This window comes from Cupressus sempervirens, chromosome 5, assembly GCF_028749045.1.
Source record: "Cupressus sempervirens isolate cs-2001-9-10 chromosome 5, ASM2874904v1, whole genome shotgun sequence".
In the NCBI taxonomy this organism is placed as follows: Eukaryota; Viridiplantae; Streptophyta; class Pinopsida; order Cupressales; family Cupressaceae; genus Cupressus; species Cupressus sempervirens.
In genome coordinates this window covers 374,845,684-374,869,909 of record NC_143122.1, presented here as the reverse complement: position 1 = coordinate 374,869,909, position 24,226 = coordinate 374,845,684, and the positions used below count along the sequence as shown (strand labels likewise).

At 33.5% G+C, this 24,226-nt stretch overlaps 2 protein-coding genes across 2 annotated transcripts in view; both read left to right on the top strand.

Moving 5' to 3' along the window:
* LOC149556324 (uncharacterized) overlaps nucleotides 1-24,226 on the top strand; it is a 96,429-nt gene that overhangs the window by 47,936 nt on the left and 24,267 nt on the right. The gene's annotated exons all lie outside the window — the stretch shown is intronic.
* LOC149556325 (uncharacterized) lies at nucleotides 10,742-23,181 on the top strand. Its single transcript, XM_089830570.1, has 9 exons — nucleotides 10,742-10,835; nucleotides 17,705-18,085; nucleotides 20,178-20,255; nucleotides 21,605-21,763; nucleotides 21,905-21,939; nucleotides 22,041-22,125; nucleotides 22,277-22,516; nucleotides 22,632-22,695; nucleotides 22,881-23,181. The coding sequence occupies exons 2-8, from the start codon at nucleotides 17,712-17,714 to the stop codon at nucleotides 22,666-22,668; spliced, it is 1,008 nt and encodes a 335-aa protein (XP_089686696.1). The 5' UTR covers nucleotides 10,742-10,835; nucleotides 17,705-17,711; the 3' UTR covers nucleotides 22,669-22,695; nucleotides 22,881-23,181.

Below are 24,226 nucleotides of genomic sequence, written 5' to 3'. Positions count from 1 at the left end.
CAATTCATCAATTTGACCCAATCAGCTAATAATCCATTAACCATATTCAACATTATCATGGCATGAATCCTTCCCAATCCTTGGATGTGCATTACGCTTAGCATTAGCTTTACCATCCTTAATCAATCATTATCAATCAGTCCATTCATGGGTTTTCAGCTTGACTAGGGGCAAAATGTTGGTTTGCTTTTGATTTTTTGTGCATGATTGCTTGTTACTTGTCTGCATTATTATTTTTTGCATTTCTCATGGTCTTTACATCCTATGATCCCCAGGAATCATGGTCTTTCATATCATGGTTTCATAAGGCATATGGTTGTATTAGACCCCTTTTTTCATGTACTTGACACATTGTCATCTTGGTTCCTCATACCTTGGTGCATAGTGTTGAGTACAATATCAAACTTAGGTTGTTCACACCATTGCAGCATAACTTTCCCCCTCCCTTCCATCTTCCTATCCATTTCGAGAGAACATCCGCGTTCTCCTAACCCGCATGTCCTCTCGAGGGGGCATACCCTTCCACCCTCGTCATCCTTCCTCATCCTTCCATGACTGGGGCATCATGCTACTAGTCTTGTCCTCCCAGCCACTATATTTTATTCTTCTTTGATATAACATTACTAATGCTATATCAAAGAGGGGCAAAATGTAGACACCTAAAATTGCCCAAATCCCATTTCCTAACCAATTAAATAAATATTTATTATTTATTAAATTCCCTTACCTTAATTAAATAAATTTTACATTTATTTAATTATGTTTTCCTTTCCTTGCTTTAAATGAACTAAGGTTTATTTAAATCCTAACCCATTCACTTTAATTAAGTACTGCGTTTACTTAATTAATCCCTTTCCTAATCCCACTAGGAATTAAATATTGAAGTTAATCCTATTTGAGCACATGGCTCCTACTTTTAACCCTCACCTAACCTCACTACTCTAACCTAACTCATCTTGCTAAACCTACCCACTTCCCTAATCATGCTTTCTTTTCCTAATCATCCTAGCTAATCACCTCTTAATCCTAAGTGTGTGCTCACACATGTGTGAGAGATGTTCACACTTTCCTCATCCCTCATGTCTTGCATGCCTCTTGCACACTTGTCCTCTTGCATGAGAGTCAAGGTGTCTCACACATGTGTGAGAAGCCATGCTTTCACACCTCTTGCACACTTGTCCTCTTGCATGAGAGTCAAGGTGTCTCACACATGTGTGAGAAGCCATGCCTTCTCACACCTCTTGCACACTTGTCCTCTTGCATGAGAATCAAGTTGTCTCACATGTGTGAGAAGCCATGCTTCTCACACCTCATTGAGCATGTCACCATCAGAGGTTGCTCACACATGTGTGAGCATATGGCCTCCTTTGAATGGTCAAAACCCTAATCCATGTGGAGACTACTTGGCCTCCACCTCATCGATCCTGAGAGATCCTAGCCCTCCATCTTGCATTCAATCTTAGCCATCTGTTGCATCCATTTTCCTATAAAAGGAGAGCCCTCTCCTCATTTCCATAAGCATTATCTAGCCTATTGTTATGCTGCAGGATTTGTGAGCAACCACATCCCACAACAATGTGAAATCATCAATCACTTGGTGATTTGTGAGGTTTGCATAGTGCTATTTTGATTTCATGTTATGCTTAGTTACATGTTTATCTTTCATATTTTGAGGTTTGCATAATCATGTAGGAATATGCATTAGTTGCTTAGTGTTATTCCATTGATTACATTTTTATGCAATACAGAATGATACTACCAAAAGCCCCAAGTAAAAACATTAGTCTCTCCTTTTTTCTCATGCTCATCTCTAGATTTTTCTAACATTTATTAATAGAAAAAAAGACACTAAAATTAAAACCAATCAATAGAAAAAAAGGGGTAATTTTTTTTAATAAATCAAACCAAAAGGAATCATTCAAAAAAAATTTCAATTAAACTAACTAATCAAATTGTAGAATTAAACAAACTTCTATTGTTTAAATTCATTCTTTATTTTACAAGATTATATAAATCATAAATTTCTAAGATTCTATTAGACAATCCTAATTTTAGCAAGAGGTAAACTTATTTTCTATCACCAAAAAATTCAGATTTTTCGAAGCCTTATCTTGTTGTACCCTATACTACAGTCTTGTTAGAATTTATCAAGCATGAGTGATGTGATATCGAACATTATATTTAGTCGATAGGAAAGTTCCTTCTGGAGTTGCCTCTAGCCAAAAATTGTCTCACACCGCAAAATAGTTGACATAAAATAATTTATCGATATTGATTTCAAACACAGTGACAGCTCATAGATTGACACACATTTCTGACAATTTAATTTGAATGATAACGAGGACTCAAGTTGACATTTTTTTCCCTATTTCTAGGGTTTATATACGAGAAGGAGAACTAGATCTGTACACCATCAAACATGCCTACGTCAAAATCTCACTACCACAACTGGTTTGACGAAATCACCCAGTTTGAATGCGAAGAAATTGTTAAAGAAAGGATCGATATTGAAAGATATTTTATAGGTACCATGATACTTTGCATGAGTGTGCCTATGGTAGAGATTTGAGACAAGGAAAGAAATTCCATGCTCGCATAGTCCACAAGGGATTTGAACAAGGTGCTTCTGTAGGAAACCATCTCATTAACATGTATGATAAATGCGGTAGGCTGGAAGACACGTGCCCCATGTTTGACAAAATGCCTGAACGAAATGCCATGATAGCTGGATATTCTACTAATGGATAGTTTGGGAAGGTTGTGAAGCTCTTTTTTGAAATGCAACAAAAGCAGCTTGAACCAAATGGATCTACTTTTGTGAGCCTTCCCAGAGCATGCATCGATAGTCCAGATGTGGAACAAGCGCATGCCCTTGTTATCAAAATAGGGGTTTCATTAGATGTGACTGTGGCAAATGTTCTTATCGATATTTATAGTAAATTTGGGGACCTGCTTCAGGCTCACCAAGTGTTTGATGCCATGCCTCAAAGATATGTGGTTTCTTGGAATTCCATAATGACAGGATATATCCAAAATGATCATGGAGACAAAGCTTTGGATATTTCGTATGAAATGTGCAGGACATATGTGAAATCCAAATTGTTCAAGAAAGTAATAGGATTGATTGAATCTCTGGGTATTTTAGAGATAGGCTTCAAAAGATATGGTGAGATTTTGCAGACATGCACCCACATTAAAGAGTTGAGACAAGGAAAGCGATTCCATGCTCTAATAGTACACAGAGGATTCAAATGAGATACTTTTATAAGAAACAATCTCATTAGCATGTACGTGAAATATGGTAGCTTGGTTGATGCACGCCATGCGTTTGACAAAATGCCTAAACAAAATGTTGCCACTTGGAATGCCATGATAGCTGGATATTCTACTTGTGGGCAGTTTAGGGAGGTTGTAGAGTTTTTTGGTGAAATGCAACACGAACAGGTTAAACCAAACAGATTTATAATAATTATCTAACAAGAGTGCTAGACCAACCACATGTCATGTCTTTCTAAACTTTTCTTGAAAAGTCGAGTTATGAATTCTCTCCATTTTTTAAATTTTTATTTCTCCATCTTTTTGACAATACCCCGCTTTCTTAAGCGATTGGAGAAAAAAACCCAATGTCTCTTATGATTTGATTCATATACCTTGTTCCAAAGCTATTATTCTAAAATACATGTGCTTACGCGTTATCTAGTTAGCATTGGATCCCACTTACCTTTTCTACTCTTTTTCTAATCTGCTCAGGAAAATATTATCATTCATTCACCATTGTATTGTTTAATGTCTTCTATTACAAAATAATGACATTTATAGTGTTGCAAGTAAAAATATGGGGAAATAACAACTATCATGATAGTTAGCACCGTAAAATATTGCTTACAATAGAAACTGCCTTGCAGTTTCCTTGCAAAAGATAAGTCAAATTTTGGGTTTTGATTAGTGAAGGTGGAAAATAAAATAGTCATCATTTGAAATAGCTTTTGGCCTTCTTTGCCCTGCATATTTTTTGACTTTGGATTCAAATGATTTGCAGCATCTCGGGATCTAGTCGATGGGTTTAAAGTCATAGACACAAAAATGCCTTGTGAGTCTAAATTTCTATTTCATTGGCACTATCTACATAGCAACATATTTGCACCTTGATTTGACTAATTGTTTGGTATTAAAAATTAACTTCAAAATCACAATACAAGTATGATGTATTTATTTATTTATTTAATTAGCTGATAAGCTTTCCTTGTGAGGTTACTTGTAACCATAAATTGTCTCACACCTGTAAACAGTTGTACCAAAATGGTTTCCAGATCAAGGTTTCCAGATAGTCAGGTTGTACTGAGCCTTAAATGTCAACATAATAAATTTTAAGAATGTTATCAATGCAACCCCATTTTTATGCATGTTTATAAATGTCAAGATCTGGTTCCCATCACACCTTTGTGAATGATAGAACACAGAAAAACCTTTCGCACACTCCAAACCACTGTTGTTTTGGTTTCATGCCCAAAAATGGTATTTCAAATTAGTTTCTAGGATTTTCTCCTTTTGGAGTTCACTCCAACTGAGATTTGTCTCACATTGGCCAGAATTTGCCCAAATTTGTCTCACACTTACAGGTAAAATACCAGAAAAAAGAATTTGTCTCACACCCGCAAATAACATACCAGAAAAAAGTTTGAGCCTGTATATTTGATTTTGTGAGCATATCTTTCTACAATCATAAAAGGCATATTTGATTTTGTGATCATATATTTCTACAATCATGAAAGGTGCTTGAGTCAACATGCAACCTTAAAGAAAGGACTATCAAATTCTAATTTCTCTCAGCAACTCTCATAATGAGAAAATCTTAGAGAAATATTATTTACAGATATGGGGGTATGATAAGATCGTGTCCATTGATATCCTGTCCAACACACCATTTAACACAACTCACCCACTACATTGTCCACTCAATCTACACTCGACTGTCCAGCCAGTCTGAGTGCTATGAACATCAAGCTTCTCTATGAGCAACTGGTTAAGTGTATCCACTTTCCCCACCACAAAAACTTTTCAAAGCCGATTGTCCATTCCTTTCAAGAAATCAACATTTTCGTCTGTAGATAGAAATCAATGTCTGGTATATAGCAATCAACATCCAACAAGTTCTCTTCTTGCTTCTTATTTCTAGCTTCCATTGATCCACCTTCCAAACTACCCTGTCTTGTGTAAAGGAATGAGCTTCTCGTAAATGAAAGATTCAATAAAGATAATTTTATCAGTGATCTTTTTCTTATTTTAGGATTGAGTGAGGGATTTTGTCACAGAGGAAAGTATAAAGATCATAAGAAGAAATTGGGAATTTCTATGAAAAAGATGAGATCTCATCACCTATTTTTTTTTTATACTTGAAATATAATTTATATTGCTTTATCCTATAGAGTTGCCTGTGCAACCTCTCCAAACTGTCTTTCAGTGCTAAAGTATCAATTATGTATGTTCTTTCATTTGGTTCGATATTCTAAATTAGCCATGACTACAACCTTGTGAACACATTTAGAACTGCACTAAAATGAGGACCCCTTCCATCAAATTCTCATATTGTAGCTAGATCTATTTAAGTGCTTGCATGAAACCTTCAATGCCATGTTTAGAGGATATTGCAATTTGTAGAAGTATATTTAGACACACATACAATTAAATCAATGCCTTGTGTTCTCCTTGTAAAGTAAACCGGTCTCTGCAACTTCTGCTTGTAGTTTTAATTTTGCTACGGGTTTATTATTTTGCTCGTAGTTTTTTTTTTTTTTTTTTAGTACAGGTCTATGATTTTGTATAATAGTTTTCAAATTAAGTCAAGATATATAAAAATGGGCAAAGTCCTAACAAGTGCAACAAACAATGTCCTACAACTCACACCTCACATCCCTAAAACTTTAGGCTTTACGTCTATGGTGATACTATTGTTAGATAACAACAACAACATTTTTCAAGCATTGAAGGCTACACATCTTCATGGTTCCTCACATTTCAAGGGTCATAGTAAGCCCTTCATCCAGATTGGATATTTGTTACACTCTTTCTACTTTGTTCTCATAATGTAGATATAGCTTTGTTTTTTATTTGGACTTTCGATGCAGACATTTTGTTTGGATCTAAACAAACCTCAAAAAGTGCAGACTTGGAATTTGGTAGGCACATCAATCTTTACATTTTAATGGCGGTTTGATCATTTCGATGTTTTTATTTGATGATTTTAAATTATATTCATTGTTACAAAATAGTTAACTTATAAAAAATAATTGCTAAAAATATATTTAAGTTAGAAATATTTATATTAAACATTTTTTCAATTTTGTTAATTATACAAATTTAATATAAAATGTTTATTTATATTAGTTGGTTGTATATTTAATTATATTGAGGATATGAAGAGATAAGGATACTGACTATAAAATTTCGACCCCATCCCTATATTCATTGTATTGTACTCTCGTAGATACTTTTTCAAATTATTATATTGATCCATTTGCTTAATTAATAGGTAATATATAAACCATAGATTGTAATTTTGATTACATTGCCTCTGGTTCTCTTCAGTAATACCATATGAACTCAACCATGTGAGACGTAGAGCACATCAATTGTTATTGTCTTTGATTGGAATTTCTTATGAGATCCACTCCTAGTAGATTATCATTATTGGTCAAAAAGAAATTGAACATAGTTTAACGCACATTGTGTCACATGGATACAAATTCACATTATATATGAAGGTAGAACCTTCTACTTGTGAGCTCTATAAAGCTTTTTCCATGAATTATTCTAGATTTCATGTTCTTAAATTATAGGACTACCAATGAATGTGCATTACATGTGGTTGCCGCCTGATTGTCTTGTGTAACACATGGTTCCTTACTGCAATTGATCTTCCATGAATCAAAATAGGTTTGAGGAATGAAACTGATATCAAGGAGTTTATTCTGTTCAAATTTCCTAGTTTTTGTTATCCCTATAGAAAATGACACGATAGGGAAGATAATTTTGTGATACCAGTAAGTTAGTTTGATTGCCATCTAGGTGTATCAAGAAGTTATGTGAAACATAGTTTCAAGTCACATCTTTCTCTTCCCAAGATTCTCTATACAAATATTTTAATTTATGGTCTCTTGGTTCAAGTTCTCTTACAAGTTGACAGACTCACTAAACGTTAGTGCAATTTGAATGTTACATCTGAAAGAGAACACCAAGACCAATTAGGAGCTTATCCATTTCCATATTGATTCTAGTTGTTCCTTAATTTATGGTATATGTATGCTACCTTGTTTTATAAGGCAACAACAAGAAGTCTAAAATGTTCATTAGTGTATGTTTTGCATGTACTATCTTATTTTATTTATTTAACATTTTTATATCTTACTTTTAAACTGACATCTTCTAACTTTGTAGGTAGTAGATGGACAACTTCTTGTTCTTCATCTGTTGAATATGAAATGTCTTCTTCACCATTATGGTTTGCAGTAGAGGCAAATGGGGCCAATGTGGCTAATTGGGTTCCATTCGTAACCACTAACTCCACGATTCCATAAATATTATTTTGGAGTAATTTTAGCTTAGAAAAGGGTTCTGTCAATTGACGGTAGTCAACTTTATTTTTGATTAGCAATTGTTTCTAACAAGGATATAATATGAATTAGGAAGGAAAAGGACTTGAGTTTGAATTTCTTATATTACTTTCTTAAAGTCAAAGGTTACATATTCTCCATAAAGTGTTTTCACTCGATCTACTTTGAAAGTCGAAAGTATACATACATGTGATGTTCAAGATTTTGAGATCATCAAAGCAGAGGAAGTTTGGCAAGAAATCAATGCACAACAACTCAACTATTATAGCTATTGCACTTATCTAAGGGAGATTCAATAGAGAAGGAAGTGCACCCATTATTCAGTGTGCATTTCAAGATTATCATAATCGTCCATAGAACATGCTTTGCTTGTGTTGTCTTCTATTGGTGTTTATCAATGAGTCCTCTTATATAACTTTTAACAAAATAGAGGCTTTTGATACTTTTCCTATTATTGTAATGAATGAAACCACCATTTGTTCGTCCTCTATTATATGAAATGTTGATTTAGGTTTAACTTGTAAAAAGTAGTTCTATTTTGAATACAAATATGTCTTACATGTATCTGTGACATTTATTCTTCTTCATTTACCCCTACATATTTGAGATTTTTCAACTAGACACCGCATGTGTTTAATTATATAAAGTGGGCTAGAATCTGTACAAGATAGCCCACATACGTTTAACTACAATGGTTTTTTTATCATAGTACAATGTTGTATACAAATTCAATATAACACATATTTATGCATTTTTAAACACTCCTACCTATATGTTTATGTTTTTCCTATCTTTTTTTTTTTTTTTTTTTTGTAAAAACTTCAATTGTTACAATAACTTTAATATAAATATAAATCTTTCTTTCATTTATACAATATCTTCAATTTACCTTTTTAATAAAACCTATCGGCGTATCCCTTGCACCTCCTTCTAGTGCAAGTACTAGTTGGTAATGAATTAGGATATTAAACATCTAACTAGGAGAACGATACCTAGAAAAATAGTCATGATAATATTTTCCATACATACAAAATTCAAATTGAGCCTTCGAATTGCCATGGATGATGTATGGACTGAGAGGTTTTGGTCAAAATCCCAAACAAAGCAACGATCACATGTTTTGATGAGTCAACAATTATATTAATTAATAAAAACCACTAGTGTTGAAGATTACAAATTTATTTGAATAATTAGTTTATTTGTGATTTTAGTTATATGAACAATGAAATAAATTTCTCTTGTCTAGTAAGATTGTTGTAATATAGATAAACTATTTATTTAAATTTTAAATTATTAATCTAATTAATAAAATTAATTATAGAAATATATATGATATTGTGAAATTCTTATTTCTCATTTTTAAATAAATTAATTTTAATTATTATAAAAATATAGATTCATCTCTTTTTTTTTGTTAAATTTCTTAGAATGTGTAAGAATGGATATTTACATAGTTAAATGGAATATTTCAGAAATAATTAGCACAATAAAAATTTGACAATTTCATGTGATTTTATTTATTTACTCTTCTATTATAATCCTATTACCAAATATATTTTTTAAATATAATTTAATTCATAAATTCACATATATTAAATATAATAATGAAAAAGTAAATTAAAAAACTAAAAATATAATCATGTTCGTCCTCATATTTTTCCTAGTTTTTTACTCTTTCATCATTAATAGTAGGTAAGTAATATAAGCTAGCCAATTGAAAAATATTTAAAGACTTATAAAAATACATTTATCTAAATAATATTCATTTAAATAATGCATGAGAAAAATTACATTAGTTAATTTTTAAAAATATATCTTATTAAAAAGGTTTAACAATATTTTAAAAAATTGGATAAAATACTATATATTTTTTAATCTATGAAATAAGAAAATTAATTGATTTTTATTTATTCTGAACTTATATAATATTTTTATTTCTACTATAAATATACAAATATATAAAGAAGAACGTTAAATATTGATGATCCATTTTTTTGTAAAAATCTTCTTTTCTAAATAGAAAAAAAAACTCTCTAAAAAAATATTATTCTACTTTATCATTATCTAATGAATAAAATTATTTACTAATTATTAGTTTTAAAATTAATGCAATAGCTAACTTATATTCCAAAGATATAATAATATCAAATTACTTTTAACATTCATTTTGTATCACAAATGGAACATTAAAATGTGTTTTAATTATTACTTTGGAATTATTAAAATGTGTTTTTATAGTTTTGATCACTTGTAATTGTATTTCATAATTTGTCAATTTCGGGTATTATTTATCATTAATTTTATTTCAATTTCCATCCATCTTCTCTCCTAACTATTTGGCAGGAACTTTGACGCATTCGATCCCTTCTTGTATTTGTCGGAGACACATACTATTGCAATCACTTCGGTCCCTTGTTGTATTTGATTGGCTCATATTATTTGAGTGTTATAAGAACGGATTTGCTTATTGTTATTTATTGTAATTAATTATTTTTATGTGTTAGGGAATTCAAACCTAAGACCTCCCACATAAGAGGCTCTTGTTTGATTTAATTATATTAAATTGACATCATTACAATTGACTATTAAATTTTTATTTTTAAACTATTATAACTTACCTCCACTCTCTATTTTCTAAACATTAAATTTTTAATCTTAAACTATTACAACTTTTCACAAATACTAAGTGACACTTGTTTTTCTATTAATATCATTTTTAATATGATTAAATAATGATATCATTTTTATAGTATGGTTAAGTGATAGTTTGTTGCCTATTCTAAACGTGGACTAAGAAATAACTATAACTATAATCACAAGGCCAAAAACTTCCATTGAATCAGAGTAAACTAATTTTAGCCACACTTTACAAGTAGATCACAAAGGCAATGCAAAGCCACAAAAAAACAATTTTAGAAGGAAAACACAATCATATAAACGTGTCCTACGATGGTTCTTCAATATTAATATTAATATTAATATCGACTACATAACCCGCTAACCAGTTGACGCGTGGACGCCCTTTTTACCGATTTACGAAGTGCTTTAATTTTTTAAAATCTCGTAGAAGTTTCGTGAACTCCGTTACGTTTCCAAGCTGTATTAAACCTTCAAACCCTAGCGAAGTTCACAAACTCACTGTGTACATCTTGGGACCCCGGCAGCTGTTTATGCGTTTATTTCCTGTGGCTACGGTTCATTTATCTGGAGCAGATTTTTATTCAGGTCTGATGCCAGCTTCTTGACTAAATTTTAAAAATTACGGAATGAAACGGATATCGTAGATATCTGTCTGTAAATGTTTCATAGAATGTTTTCTCTATATCTAGATCTTGTTTACATGTTGGTAGGGTTTAATTGCTAAAAAACTGGTCCTGTTTTTAAACTTTTCTTTTGTTTTAAATTACAATGTGTACCGATCTCGGTGATGAGGATAATTCATGTATTTCCTAACATTTCTACCCAAGCGTATTTCGTTTCTATTTTACTGAGAAAGTTAGATCGCTTTTCCCTTGTGGCTTTTTTTTTACCCGTTACGTTATGCTCTGAACATTACTTATTTATTCTATTTTTCAGGCTATTTTTGGTTTGTCACAGAATATTTTGCTCGCAAACTGAACTTGATTTATGTAGTCGATTGATGTGAAGTACTTGTTTTCCCAAATCGAAGATATTCTTTTTGCTTGCATATACACTCGAAGATTGGATTTATTGTTTATTTACTTTTTGAATACATAAACAAATATGTTATACTTTCATTTTTGTGATGCTGTCTCTATACCAAGTTTTTAAGTTTTTTTAATTTTTAGATATTGAGTTATTTTTATTATTGGAAGTACAGCTGCATTCGACACCTTGACTCGTCGAAAGATGGCATTGATTTGAGGGGTTCAGATAAACATGTAGTTTTCCGAAATCGAAGATATTCTTTTTGCTTGCATGTTTTCTCGAAGATTGGATTTATTGTTTATTGATTTTTTGAATACATTAACAAATATGTTATACTTTCATTTTGTGATGCTGTGTCTATACCAAGTCTCGAAGTTTTTTAAATTTTTAGATATTGAGTTGTTTTTATTATTTGAAGTACAGCTGAGCCTGACACCTTGACTCGCCGAAAGATGGCATTGATTTGAGGGGTTCAGATAAATATGTAGTTTTCCCAAATCGAAGATATTCTTTTTGCTTTCATATTTTCTCGAAGATTGGATTTATTGTTTATCGATTTTTTGAATACATTAACAAATATGTTATACTTTCATTTTGTGATGCTGTGTCTATACCAAGTCTCAAGTTTTTTTAATATTTAGATATTGAGTTATTTTTATTATTGGAAGTACAGCTGAGTTGGACACCTTGAGTCGCCGAAAGATGGCATTGATTTGAGGGGTTCAGATAAACATGTAGTTTTCCCAAATTGAAGATATTCTTTTTGCTTGCATATACACTTGAAGATTGGATTTATTGTTTATTTATTTTTTGAATACGTTAACAAATATGTTATACTTTCATTTTTGTGATGCTGTGTCTATACCAAGTCTTTAAGTTTTTTTAATTTTGAGATATTGAGTTATATTTATTATTGGAAGTACAGCTGCTTTCGACACCTTGACTCGCCGAAAGATGGTTTTGATCTGAGGGGTTCAGATCACCGCATAACATCATTTAGATCAGAATTAGCAACCCAACCCACACAAGGGCTGAAGCGAAGATAACATCATTTAGATCAAAATTAGGAGTCCATCTCTTCAAAGCCAAAGATGATTTCCCATTCACCCACTAACCTCCACATAAAACAACTGATAACTCTTCTTTACAATAAAAATCAAAAGAAAAAAAAAGCTTTTGAGATAGCCACAATTTCAATTTGTCCTTTCAAACACCACTTCTCTTTTGCAAAAGTCCTAACTAGATTAATATTCGATCTAGGTCCCATAAAATTTCCATCAAGAGAAAAGGCCATTATGGATATATTATGGTCAATCACTAGATCCAAAACTAATATTTCATACCTTCTTGAAGCTAAATCTAAAATATTATTCACTTTAGGAAAGACCAAATTTTCACTTGGTTTGATCCCAAAAAGGGAAGATCAAAACCATTATCTTGTTGGAGCATCACCTAAGATTCCTTGAGTGGGTAAAAATTAGTGAAATCCCTTTCTTGTTGCCCCCCCCATACTTCCAAATATGCGAACACTACAGTCTCAAGACAGTTCTTCAAACCTAAATTCTCTTGTGCATACTGTGAAGATTGCTATCTGTGTGAGATTCTTGTTTTCATTTATGTCACAGTTCAACTCTGTTTTGTGGATTCTCGAATAGTGTGTCCATCTTAGCTACTGCGTCTGTTACAACTGTCTTACCCCATACTGCTTTTGTCCAATTTCCAGCTTAAACTTGTAGTTGGAATGTTGCCATATAAATTATTAATTAGGGAAAATGATAAATTAAAGTCTTTATTTACTGTTGTGTTGTAGGCTCTTGCCTAATTAAAATCTTTTGTTATTTTAGTGCAGCTTCACTTTTTTTTCCCTTTTCTTTCAAATGCCATTTGCAAGTAATATAATTAAAAAATGTTCAAAAGAACTGCTCAAAATAGAATGAATGATATTGCCCTTTAGGAGAACGGTGCATGTGCCACCAGCTACACTAATTTTCTGTTATGAAAAAATAGTTAGCTGTGGCATGGGACCTGCTCTATCAATATTCTCAGTTACAATAGAGGGTGGATCAGTTGGGGATCTATCAATATTAGGCTGGGGTCCCATGGAGGGGGCTTCTGCATTAAAAATTTAGCTTCCTAAATTTAAGGAAGCTAATGGTCCCATGAATATTATTTCAAGAATTTAAATATAGATATCATTAGTTTTTTTTTGATACTATCAATGATTAAATTTTTAAAATCATTAATAGATTGTTGACATGTGGCAGTAAAAACTCTTAAGTTGGTGGGGCTAATTCCAGCCCCACCCCATTTTCACCCCCTCAAATTGAGAGGGCTGAAATTGGGGCCTCCTACTTTGTAAGAAGATATTCCAATTAAACCTTTAGCCCCTTCTAAAAAATTACAATGGAGCTAGCTGCTCCACAAAAATATAGCCCAAGCCCCTCCCATGGGACCCCTGCCTAATCAGACTATTAGTTAGAGGAGAGGGTAGATTAGTGGGGGGTATTCCCTATCTGCTACAACTTCTGATGATCATGTAGCAGCATCAATATTGTGGAGCAACATAATGATGATGTGATTGCATTTCAACTCACTAGGTGGGTTTGCTGAAACCTGCCCTAGCACTATTGAGAACCTTACTTTCACAGTGTTACATTGGATAAGTGCAGGCTAAACGTGTTCTGGACCTAAAATTAAGTTTTGACAATGCATTTGCTGTTTTCAAATTCTGTCACCAGCCTATAGGATTATTTCTTTGGTGAACTCATTTGAAAGATGCATCTGCAACTTAATTGGGTATAGGTGGCGCAGGTCTTATTAGTAGTCTCAGAAGTCAGATACAAACTTTCCTAAGGAATTTGCAATAACGTTCAACACTTAATATCTTTGATATTGTAACCGTAAAAAGATTGAATTAAACTAAGTTAGGCCAAGTGGAATGAGTCACTAGTTAGGCCAAGTGGAGTGAGTCACTATTGGCAGGAGTTATGAAAGGAAGAAATCAGGGATTGAAGCTGACAAAACCTGTGGTCTAGACATTTTTTTTACCTGATAAAAAGTGAAAGACCTATAATATCTATGTCTATTCATCTCCTGTGGACTCTGCATAGTTGTGGGAGGCAGTGTTGAATGGGGGATGAATTAGATTGTGTTTTACTTTGCTCAAGATTTCTTTGTAGGAATACTTGCTGGCTTATACTCCTACACCTGCAGCTACAAAATTCTGCAGACCTTATTCTATCCCATATCTTCAATCTGGAATGGTGGATGAATTCAATTGCATTTTACTTTGCTCAAATTTTCTTTCAAGGAATACTTGCTGGCTTATACACGTACACCTGCAGTTACAAAATTCTGCAGACCTTATCCTATCCCATATCTTCAATCTGGTAAAAATGCTGGCTAGTGCCGAAGTTCATAATGAGACCTTTTCTTCACCATATTTTGAATTTCTTGAGGTAATGTATTTTTAAATAATTTTTGCAACTAATTAGTGAGTTCCCTTTCACTTTTTTTGAAGTTTTTAATAATGCTGGTGTATTCTTTATAAGATATTTTTAAGCTGCTGCTACCTGAAGGCTTATAGATACTCTATAATGTGTTACATGTTTTGACGTCAGTGGGAGTATGGCTATACAGTAATAAAGGTAAATTATATTTTATATTGAAGTACATTAGTATGAATCCTTAATGGGCTTAGGATTATATACCATAGCACCTCAATAATTGCCTTAACTAAATTAAAAAATCCATTTTGAAATGCTGGCATGGGGAGTTTCTGGTGTGTCCTATTTATCTTTTGTTTTTAATTTTCTTAATAGTTAACTTGATTATGACTAATTACTTGGATGTAACTCTATAAATGGCGGTCTCCTATTTGGATCTCACAATTAATTGGGATAGCAGACTGGGAACCAAAGCAGGGGTTTGCAGTCAATGCTGTCCTGGATATTTGAATCCAATTGACTTTGTTTGGAACAGTTTTCACGGTCTTTTTCAAAAAAAGTAAATATCATTGCACCTGAACTTACAAATGGGTTCAATTAACTTTGCACCATAACACTGAAAGTTTGATTTCATATTTTTTTGGTGTAAGGTATGTTGGGTTATGCTAGTCTCTTTATTCTGGATGTCTCAACACTCAATTTTTGCACCTTAGACTTTGCTTTGGCAGACATTAGATGCATTTTTCAACCATGTGAGACTTCCAGCTAATAGCTGTTTTAGCTGGATTTATGTTATCATTAAAAAGAGTATTGTTGTGCTGCTGTGTAGTGTTTATATTCCATTTGATTCAAATTTCAAATTATAGTTTCTACAGTTTGATGTTTGTATCTGAAATTCTCCAATTCGTCTCAGATATTCATTGATACATTATGATTCACTATGTTGAGGGTTCTTCTACAGAGCTGATATGAGAAAAAGAACTATAAAATAGTGTTACATGGCTCAGACTTGCCTTGGACTTGGAAAGCTGAGTTTTGACTAAGAGTCAGGACTCAGCGATTGGAGCTCGTAAAAACTCAAGCCAGGACCCAACAAATTGAATAATCCAAGAAATTCTAATTTTTTTAGGATTTAAAACATTTTTCATGCATCTTTTAATAAACTAACATTAACAACATAATAATTGAATAAACAGAAGCTACTTTGTAGACATGCACAAGTTTATGTTGATCACATAAGTATAAATGCAATTTGCTGAAGGAAATAAGTTGAACTAAATAACACATTAGAAATATAAAGTGTGTCATTGTCAAATGTCTGCTATATTCATGGAATATGAGGTCCATGGAATTGAAAGTTCAAAAGATATATATCAAAATAAAAGCTTTACCTATGCTCAGAGTATCCTATATCAGTGACCTGGCAACCCTGCAACCTTGTTATGTGTACGGATGAGATAGGTCATTTAAGATTCTGCAGCCATCTTCACTGCCTCTGTACAAGGCTATAAGCTTCAGTGACGTCCACATCCTTATCCGCAGGTTCCTCACTCCTAACCTCAGGGGCCTTCAAGTCCTCATTATCCTCAAATTCCTCTGTCTCAGTGTTAGGGTCCTCCAATGGTCTTGTGCTCTAGCCTCCTCTCCACCGTCGTTAGTGTCTGTATCCATCCACCTGATCACCCATTCCAAGTCTTCATCACTGAAGACAACATCATCAATGTCATCCTCATTGTTTATTAACTTCATCATCCTCATCATCTTATAGGATCAAAGCTCCTATAAAATGATAGGAGATATGTCAGTGCCCAAGAGCTGTTTGTGATGGAGGCGAAGTTTGTAATGAACAAACACAAGATCTGCTGGTCTGTTCTCTAAAATCCCAATATTTTCCTCTAATCCTTTTTTGTCCTCGTTTCTTCCATTTCGAAATGAAAGCATTTCACCTAAAAACATTAAAAGTGAACTCTGAAACAATTAAAAAATAAAAGTTTCCCCACTTTACTCACTTGGCCTAGAGTCAGTTTCTTAGATAAAAACAAATAAACAATGTAATTAAAATAGAATAATTTAAAAGCAAAATAATAGTACTAAAATAATAATAGAATTCAGTAACAGTCTAAAATTAGTTAAAGCAAACAATATAATTCCTTGGTAATTTTAAATTGTTTTTCAAAGGTATTCACTTTAATACAAAGTAAACACTGTGAGTTAAATAAGGGGAATAAAAAACATTGTAAATAATATGAAATTATTTCAAAAAGTTTTAAACTAAAATAAAATAGTTCTTAATCAATTAAAAGAATATTTAATGGAATAAAATGACTTGAGATTGACAACTCTATGCATTATTTAGAGGATCTCAGTTATAAGATATCTATAACAGTGTGTATTTTAATTGCATTGCTTTATGTGAGATTGAAGTTTTGGATCTAGCTATACAGATGTAATCCAAAGTCAAATATTTGTAGACTGACACATTCATGCTTAATCTTTAATCTATATGCACAAAAGTAGTAGCCATGTTTTTTTTATTTGCGTTACTTCGTCACTAGTAACAACAATGTTTTTAATTTCATTATTTCATCTTAAGGTTGAACTTTTGGATTTAGTTATACACATGTTTTTTAAAATTAATCTCTGCAGATTGATGTGTTCATCCTTGGACCTTAATGTTACATCTATTTTGCACTTAAGTATTAACAAATTTATTTTTGGTGCATAAATTTTAGGATTCCCAGGCTGCTAATTAAATAGCAAATTTGTTTTAGTTGCACAATGACAGATTTGTTATAGTAGCATAAGTGTTTCCATGTGTCAGCTGTTGCCATTTTATATTTGGAGTGAATATCTGTCAATGAATTCTGCATTCTTTAATGAGTTTCCTCAAGTATTTAGATTTTTTTATTTCTTAATTGATAAACTGATTAAAATTTTATGTATCATCGAGTGTTTGATTTTGCTAATATCTTGCTGCAGTTTAATTATGAGGTACAGAAGTCCAAGTTACAGCCCTTCTCCTAGTAGAGGCCGTTATAGAACACCTAGTTACAGCCCATCACCCAGGAGGAGGCGTTATAGAAGTCCATCTTACAGCCCTTCACCTTACAAAGGGCGTTATAGAAGTCCAAGTTACAGCCCATCACCCAAGAGGAGGCGTGGTAGAAGTCCAAGCTACAGTCTTTCACCAAGGAAGAGACGTTACCAAAGTTCAAGTTATAGCCCTTCTTCAAGAAGGGCAAGTTACTATAGAAGGCGATCGATCTCCAGCCCTAGTGATAGTCCAAGGGACCGTTATGGTGGACAACCAAGAAAATCTACCACAAGCCTCTTGGTCAGGAATCTTCATCCATATTTAAGGTATGTTACTTTTAATTATCACATAATAAAGGGCCTCTAATACTATGTTGCTTCCCTAGGCTTGGCTGCTGCAGATTTTTGGTTTCAGTCTTCCAAGAAATTATTAAGAGTCAAATACTTAATTTATAGTAACGAATTATTACTATTGCCAGGGAAGGTGAATAAGCTATTCATTTTTTTTCTTACATTAACTTCTTTGTTTGTTTTGGTTGTTGTACATATTTAAGGAGGTATTAATTCCGTGCAGCCAATTAATTATTTTTAGAGTGAACCATTGAGATTTATCTGTATTGTGTAGCTTATTAAATGGTTTTGGTGTAAATCAGAGGCATTTAGTGGCTGTAGTTTATATATTTTGTAGTTTTTTTTTTTTGAATCATTTAGTTGAGAAACATTTAGTGGGTTGAATTTTAGATATTTGAAATTTAGTATTTCTATAAGATATCTGGAAAGATTGTTAATGACAGAATGTTTTTTGATCTATGCAAGTCAATCTCAATTGAATTAATGACCGACAAACATCTTGAGAGGAGAATTCGAAATGTTTTAGCAATGGTGTGATGGTCTGTAGGACTTAAAAGAGTTAAGATGGTATAATACACATTTTTTTCTGCTTTGGTGCTTGGAGTTTGCAGCAGATCTCCAGGTTTAGAGTCTCCTCTTATGACACCCTATGGTTTTGTTTTGCTCCAGCAATAATAAACATGGATTGTATTTTTTATTGGATATATTATTATTGACCATTTAAAACCATTTTTAGATTAAATTATTAGGTAGAAATTTTTTTAATGTTATTTTATTGACTTTTCTTGTTCTTTTGCATGCTGCAAATTTAGGAATTGTTTTGCCATTTCTGAAACCTTACTTGTATGCCCAGAAAACTTGGAGATTCACTGGTATTTGTAGAATGATAGTAAAAACTAAAATGGATTAGAAATGATCCTTCACAGGAACATGTCCTCTGTCTCGATAGCTCCATCCCCATGCGAGGATTCAGGGATGGCCCCTCTGTCTCTGTCTCAACCAAAAATATGAAGCTTTTCAGAAAGGAGCAGGAGATGGATGGGACATAGGGATGACTAGCTGGCTCCAAGACAGCCAGGGGACATAATGTCTCCTTTCTGTCCTGGTGATGACTAGCCGTTAGCCATCTTTTAACATACGGAGGCATACTAGTTTGGTTTATACAATACCCATGAGGATATTAAGAAAAATGAAAATGGTGTTTGTCCTGTTTGAAGGTGTTAATTTGTGCTGTTCGAAGGTGGTAATTTGTGCAGCTCCTTGAACATATTAGGGATGTTGTACCCAAGTCCTAATCCAAGTATATGCCTAACCAAGAATTAGACCAATGATGAATCACGATCACAAAACCTGCCAGATAAATATCCCCTATTGGAAATCTTATTAACAAGGTATCTTGTTTCATCCAAGGGGCAACTTTAGTATACAAGGACTGGCATAGACAAAGTCAAATGCTATATTCAATGGTCATGATACTGTTGAATAGAAGTGAAGGCGCAGTATACAAGGACTGCCATAGGCAAAGTTGGCATGCTATATTCAATGTTCATTAAATTGTTGGATACAAGTGAAGCCATAGTTGGTAAGAAATGTCATCTTCATAATGCAAATAGGAATATATGCATGATTCCAATGCTCACAAATGTTTTGTACAGTCCATGATGAATGCTTTATCTGTTATCGATGTGAAATTCCCTGTTGTTTTTTTTTGAAACTATTGGGCCCTGCCATCTCCTAAAAATTACCACAACAGTACCCTTTATTGGAAACATGATTAGTCCTCAGCCCCAAACGCTGTGGAACATATCATATTGGAAGCACTGTTATTTGATTATGGTTAGTTAAAAAAAATGTATCATTTAGATGTGCCTTCATTTGATTATGGTATGATCATCTAATGAGAACTTGTGCTGGGATCAAGTACACTGTGCATCTTAGCTTATGAAATGTAGGATTATGGTATCTTCTGTGCACTCAAGATGTATGTCTAAATAAAAATAGCCTTGTAGTTTAACATATGTTTATCTGGCAACTTGGAAATCATTTAACATGATTGCCTCGCATGCAGGGTGGATGATCTCCGTGCACCTTTTAGAGAGTTTGGGCCTATAAAGGATATATATCTCCCCAGAGATTACTATACAGGGTAAGTTTGTTTTTGGTGCCTTCTTCTGATGTAGTTAGAGCAACTTATAGTGCCTTTTGGAACCATACTCATAGTTGAATGAAAATTCAAGTCCTGATTATCCTTTGATTTGCTAAAGTTGTTAGTTATAAACCTTGGCGTGTATGGTTTTTATGGATTTATACTTGCAATCATTCAAATTATCCAATTTTTTCTCAACCTTGACTTCACCTTCCCTGGGCATATCTGTTGTTCGATATATTTTCTTTTCAACTTAAAAAAGTAGAAAATCAATTTTTTTAATCTTTATGCTTAGAAGCACATATGAAGGCAAATGTGTCTTTTCGTATTAAACCCTTTTAGAAGTCACAAGTGATTGTTTTAACAATTAGCTCGTATGGGGGCAACCTTAAGCATATACTTAAATTCTCACGGTAACGAGTAATATGTATTTATTGTAATTTTAACGGCTTGGTGATAGTTGGTTTGGCAATAATACTATTTATCATTATGCTTTCTCTTTTAAAATTGTGAAATCATGATCTTGAAATAATAGTTTTGACTCGTCTACTTTAAATATATTTATTAATCATGCTTTCTCTGATTTGATTTTGCCATTAAGAAAATAATGCTGACAGTTTGGTTTAATAATATATCATAGTATATTTCTATGCAATATAATGCTATATTCATTAAATATTATGGAAATATAAAATAACTCACTAAATATTTGTGTCCAAACCAATTTTCTCTTAGAATCTTTTAGGATCACCCAGTTTTTTTAACATTTCCCATTGCACTGAAATTCCAAGCTTCTGAACCATGATGTACAGGGTGAGAACAATGTATTTTTTAAAATCATGCAACTGTAACTTATTTGCGCCTTGAGTAGGATGTTTCCTCAAATGCTAGTGTACTGTCGCAAATCTGCTGTTTGAGTATTCATGTACAACTTGCGCTTTGCTAGTTTCCCGTAGCTAATAATTTATTTTCAATCAAACTAGTGATAGGTGAGTTTGTGCTGTACCCATTTGTTGAATGATAAAATAGCCTCATCAATAAATCTTATGTGGCTGTCTAACACACTGACTTCTTCAAGTCTGTAGCGAAGACTTCTCGTATTTTTTTTTACAAGAGAAGACTGATGAATGAAGATTCTTCTGGTGGGTCAGAAGAGAAGAAAGTTGAAGCAAAAGAAGTCTGAATCATGTACTGATCTGGTGATATGGTGTTCAATATGATTGTAGGCATCGTTATCATTTTCAGCATGGTGTTGTAGGCAATGCAGTCATTTTTCAGCCTTGATGCTTTATGGCATGTAATAGTTCAATTCACTATTTCTGATGTTTTGTTTGTTTTCTGCTCTGTAGAGAGCCCCGTGGGTTTGGCTTTGTGCAGTTCTTTAATCCTGCTCATGCAGCAGATGCGAAATATTACATGGATAGACAAATTGTTCATGGGCGAGAAATAGCTGTAGTCTTTGCAGAAGAGAGTAGGAAGACACCATATGAGATGCGGAGTAGGCAGAGGTAAGGACAGCTTATTCAATGTGTTCCATCATTTTGGCAACTCCCCATGCTGGATGCCAGTATTCTATGCGATTCTTATTGTTTAGGGCAGATTTTATTGGTCTGATGGAGCTGTTATTCTTGTGCTTTTTTTAAATGCAGAAGTAGATATGGTAGCTATCACTCACGATCTCACAGTAAGGCTCAAAATTTTCATGGATAGAAATGAATCTTTTAATTAATTAATAGTAAATCTTTTGAGCTGTTAAGATTTTTGCTAATATTAATTTTGTTGCAGACCGATCGATATCCTACTCTCGCTCCCGATCGCGATCCTTGTCTCGTTCATGCTCTCTTTCTCCAAGGAGGCCGCATTATTCAAGGCAAGTTTAGATGTGGTTTTTAATAGCTATCGTTCCCACCATTGGTTGAAAATGCTTTCTCATTTTTTAGCTATAAATATTTCTCTGCCTTCAATTAATAACATCTGAAATATGTATGTTTCTTTCAATTCTTGTTTTAATTGTCTTGCAGATCAGTTTCTCCTTATGATGGTAGGCAACGAGGGGGCTCGTATTCTTACTCTTCTGGTTCTAGATCCCCGAGTCAAAGACTTTCATTATCCAGAAGCAGGTCTCCAACACCTGAAAATTATTCACATTCTAAGCAGGAAGAACCATCCATATCATTTAGCCGCTCCAGGTCTTACTCTCAGGCATCAGATAGGGGTGGGAGATTTGGATACGTGGAATCGAAACATAAGGAACAATTAAGGTGTGCATATGCCTTTATAATTAGTTCTATCACTGCTTTGTTGCTTATAATGTGTAAATTCTTTTTTGTTTGTGGTCATAATCGTCTCTAATTAGCATGATTGTTCCGTTTGCAGATCATGTTCTCTAAGTTCTAGCAAATATCTGAAGTAGAATTTGCGGGGCTGTTGCAAATACCTGGTATTATTGCTGTTTGTTTGCTTTGCATAGTCTTTCTGTTTTGTGTTCCCTTTGGCATCTTTCTTTATTCAGTTGTGCACCTTCTATAGTTTACCTTGTTTTTAATGGTGTTTGATTGGGCCCGTTGACAATTGTGTTTTTCTGGTCTAAGAAATGAGACTGACAAATTATTGTTGATCTAACAGAACCTACAATGTGAACGGTCATCAGCGATGGCTGATATTACTTGTTTATAACTTTATAGTTGCGGTCAAATTCAGCAGAGATTAACAGCTCTCTAAAAGTGCACTGTGGGAAACTATGCTGTAACTCAGAGATAATTTGCTTACCGAGGTGCTGCAGTATCTTTATCAAATGCACTCACATTAATGTAGAATTAGTGTCGTAGTATTACTTATCATTGTGCAAATGTCTTCATGGATATGGAATGGTCAAGAATATTTAACCTGGAAATTTTATATTGAAGCTGTGTGAAAGTTCTACTTATTTTGGTTTTATCCCATGCACTTCCTGATGTGAATCTTTTCCTTTTCCTTATTTGTGAACTCCTATTAAAAATAAACTAGGAGAAAAAAGTATTTCATTCTGTATGGATCAACCCCTGATTAACAATAAACTAGCAGAAAAAACATAACAGGAAATTAACTAGTAATCGGATGAATGTGAAATTTATTTGTCTAAATATGCCTATGGTATACTCTCGTAGAGTGTTTGGTATGAAGTGGTGGGGAATTTGATAAAGATGAGTTGGACGGGGGATGTGTGATCTCCATAGTAGAACAGAGACTCTTCCCCCCAGGGGTGGGGGGCCTTGGGGACTATATTTGCCTGTGCCCAGCGGTGCTCCCATATTCGGCCACCTACGCCAAGGACGAGGGGGAGGTTCCGCTGTTGACTATTTGTCGATTCGACTATTGATGTTCCAATTCAATGCAGTGTTCTAGTATTTATTCTTTTATATCTTTATATCGTATATTGTAATATATCTCTTCATAACTAGCATTTTTAAGTATCATATGTATGGTATGTACAACCCCCTATTGTCCATCGCTGCCCTTCTGTTTCCTGTCCCGGAAACCTGTCCCCCATTCTACTGGCCCGTCCTTCAGGGTGGTGCAACTCTAGTGATCGTGCATTTGATATTTGATTTGTGTGTTGATAGATTTCTATTCCTAACCTCATGTTGACCAAACTGTGGAAGGTAGCAGATTGTAGTCTGTCTCATGGCCAAAAGGTAGGAGAGTTCTGTGATGTTTGTGTATAGGTAGGGGATGGATTTTTAGGAGACAAATTAGATAGTCTGGAGTTTTGTTGGGAGGGAAGATTGCTGATTTGAGTGGAAATTTGTTGAGGATCGGTGGATTAACTGAGTTACTCTTGATATATAACAGAAATAGTTAGTTGCATGCCTCGAGAGAGTTGCTGAGGATGCTTTTTCTTTTTTCATCGGAGCTGGTTCATTTCATATAAATGATTTATTTTATTCAATTTTTTTTCATGAGAGCTTCAAAATCTGTGTTGTATGTTGAGG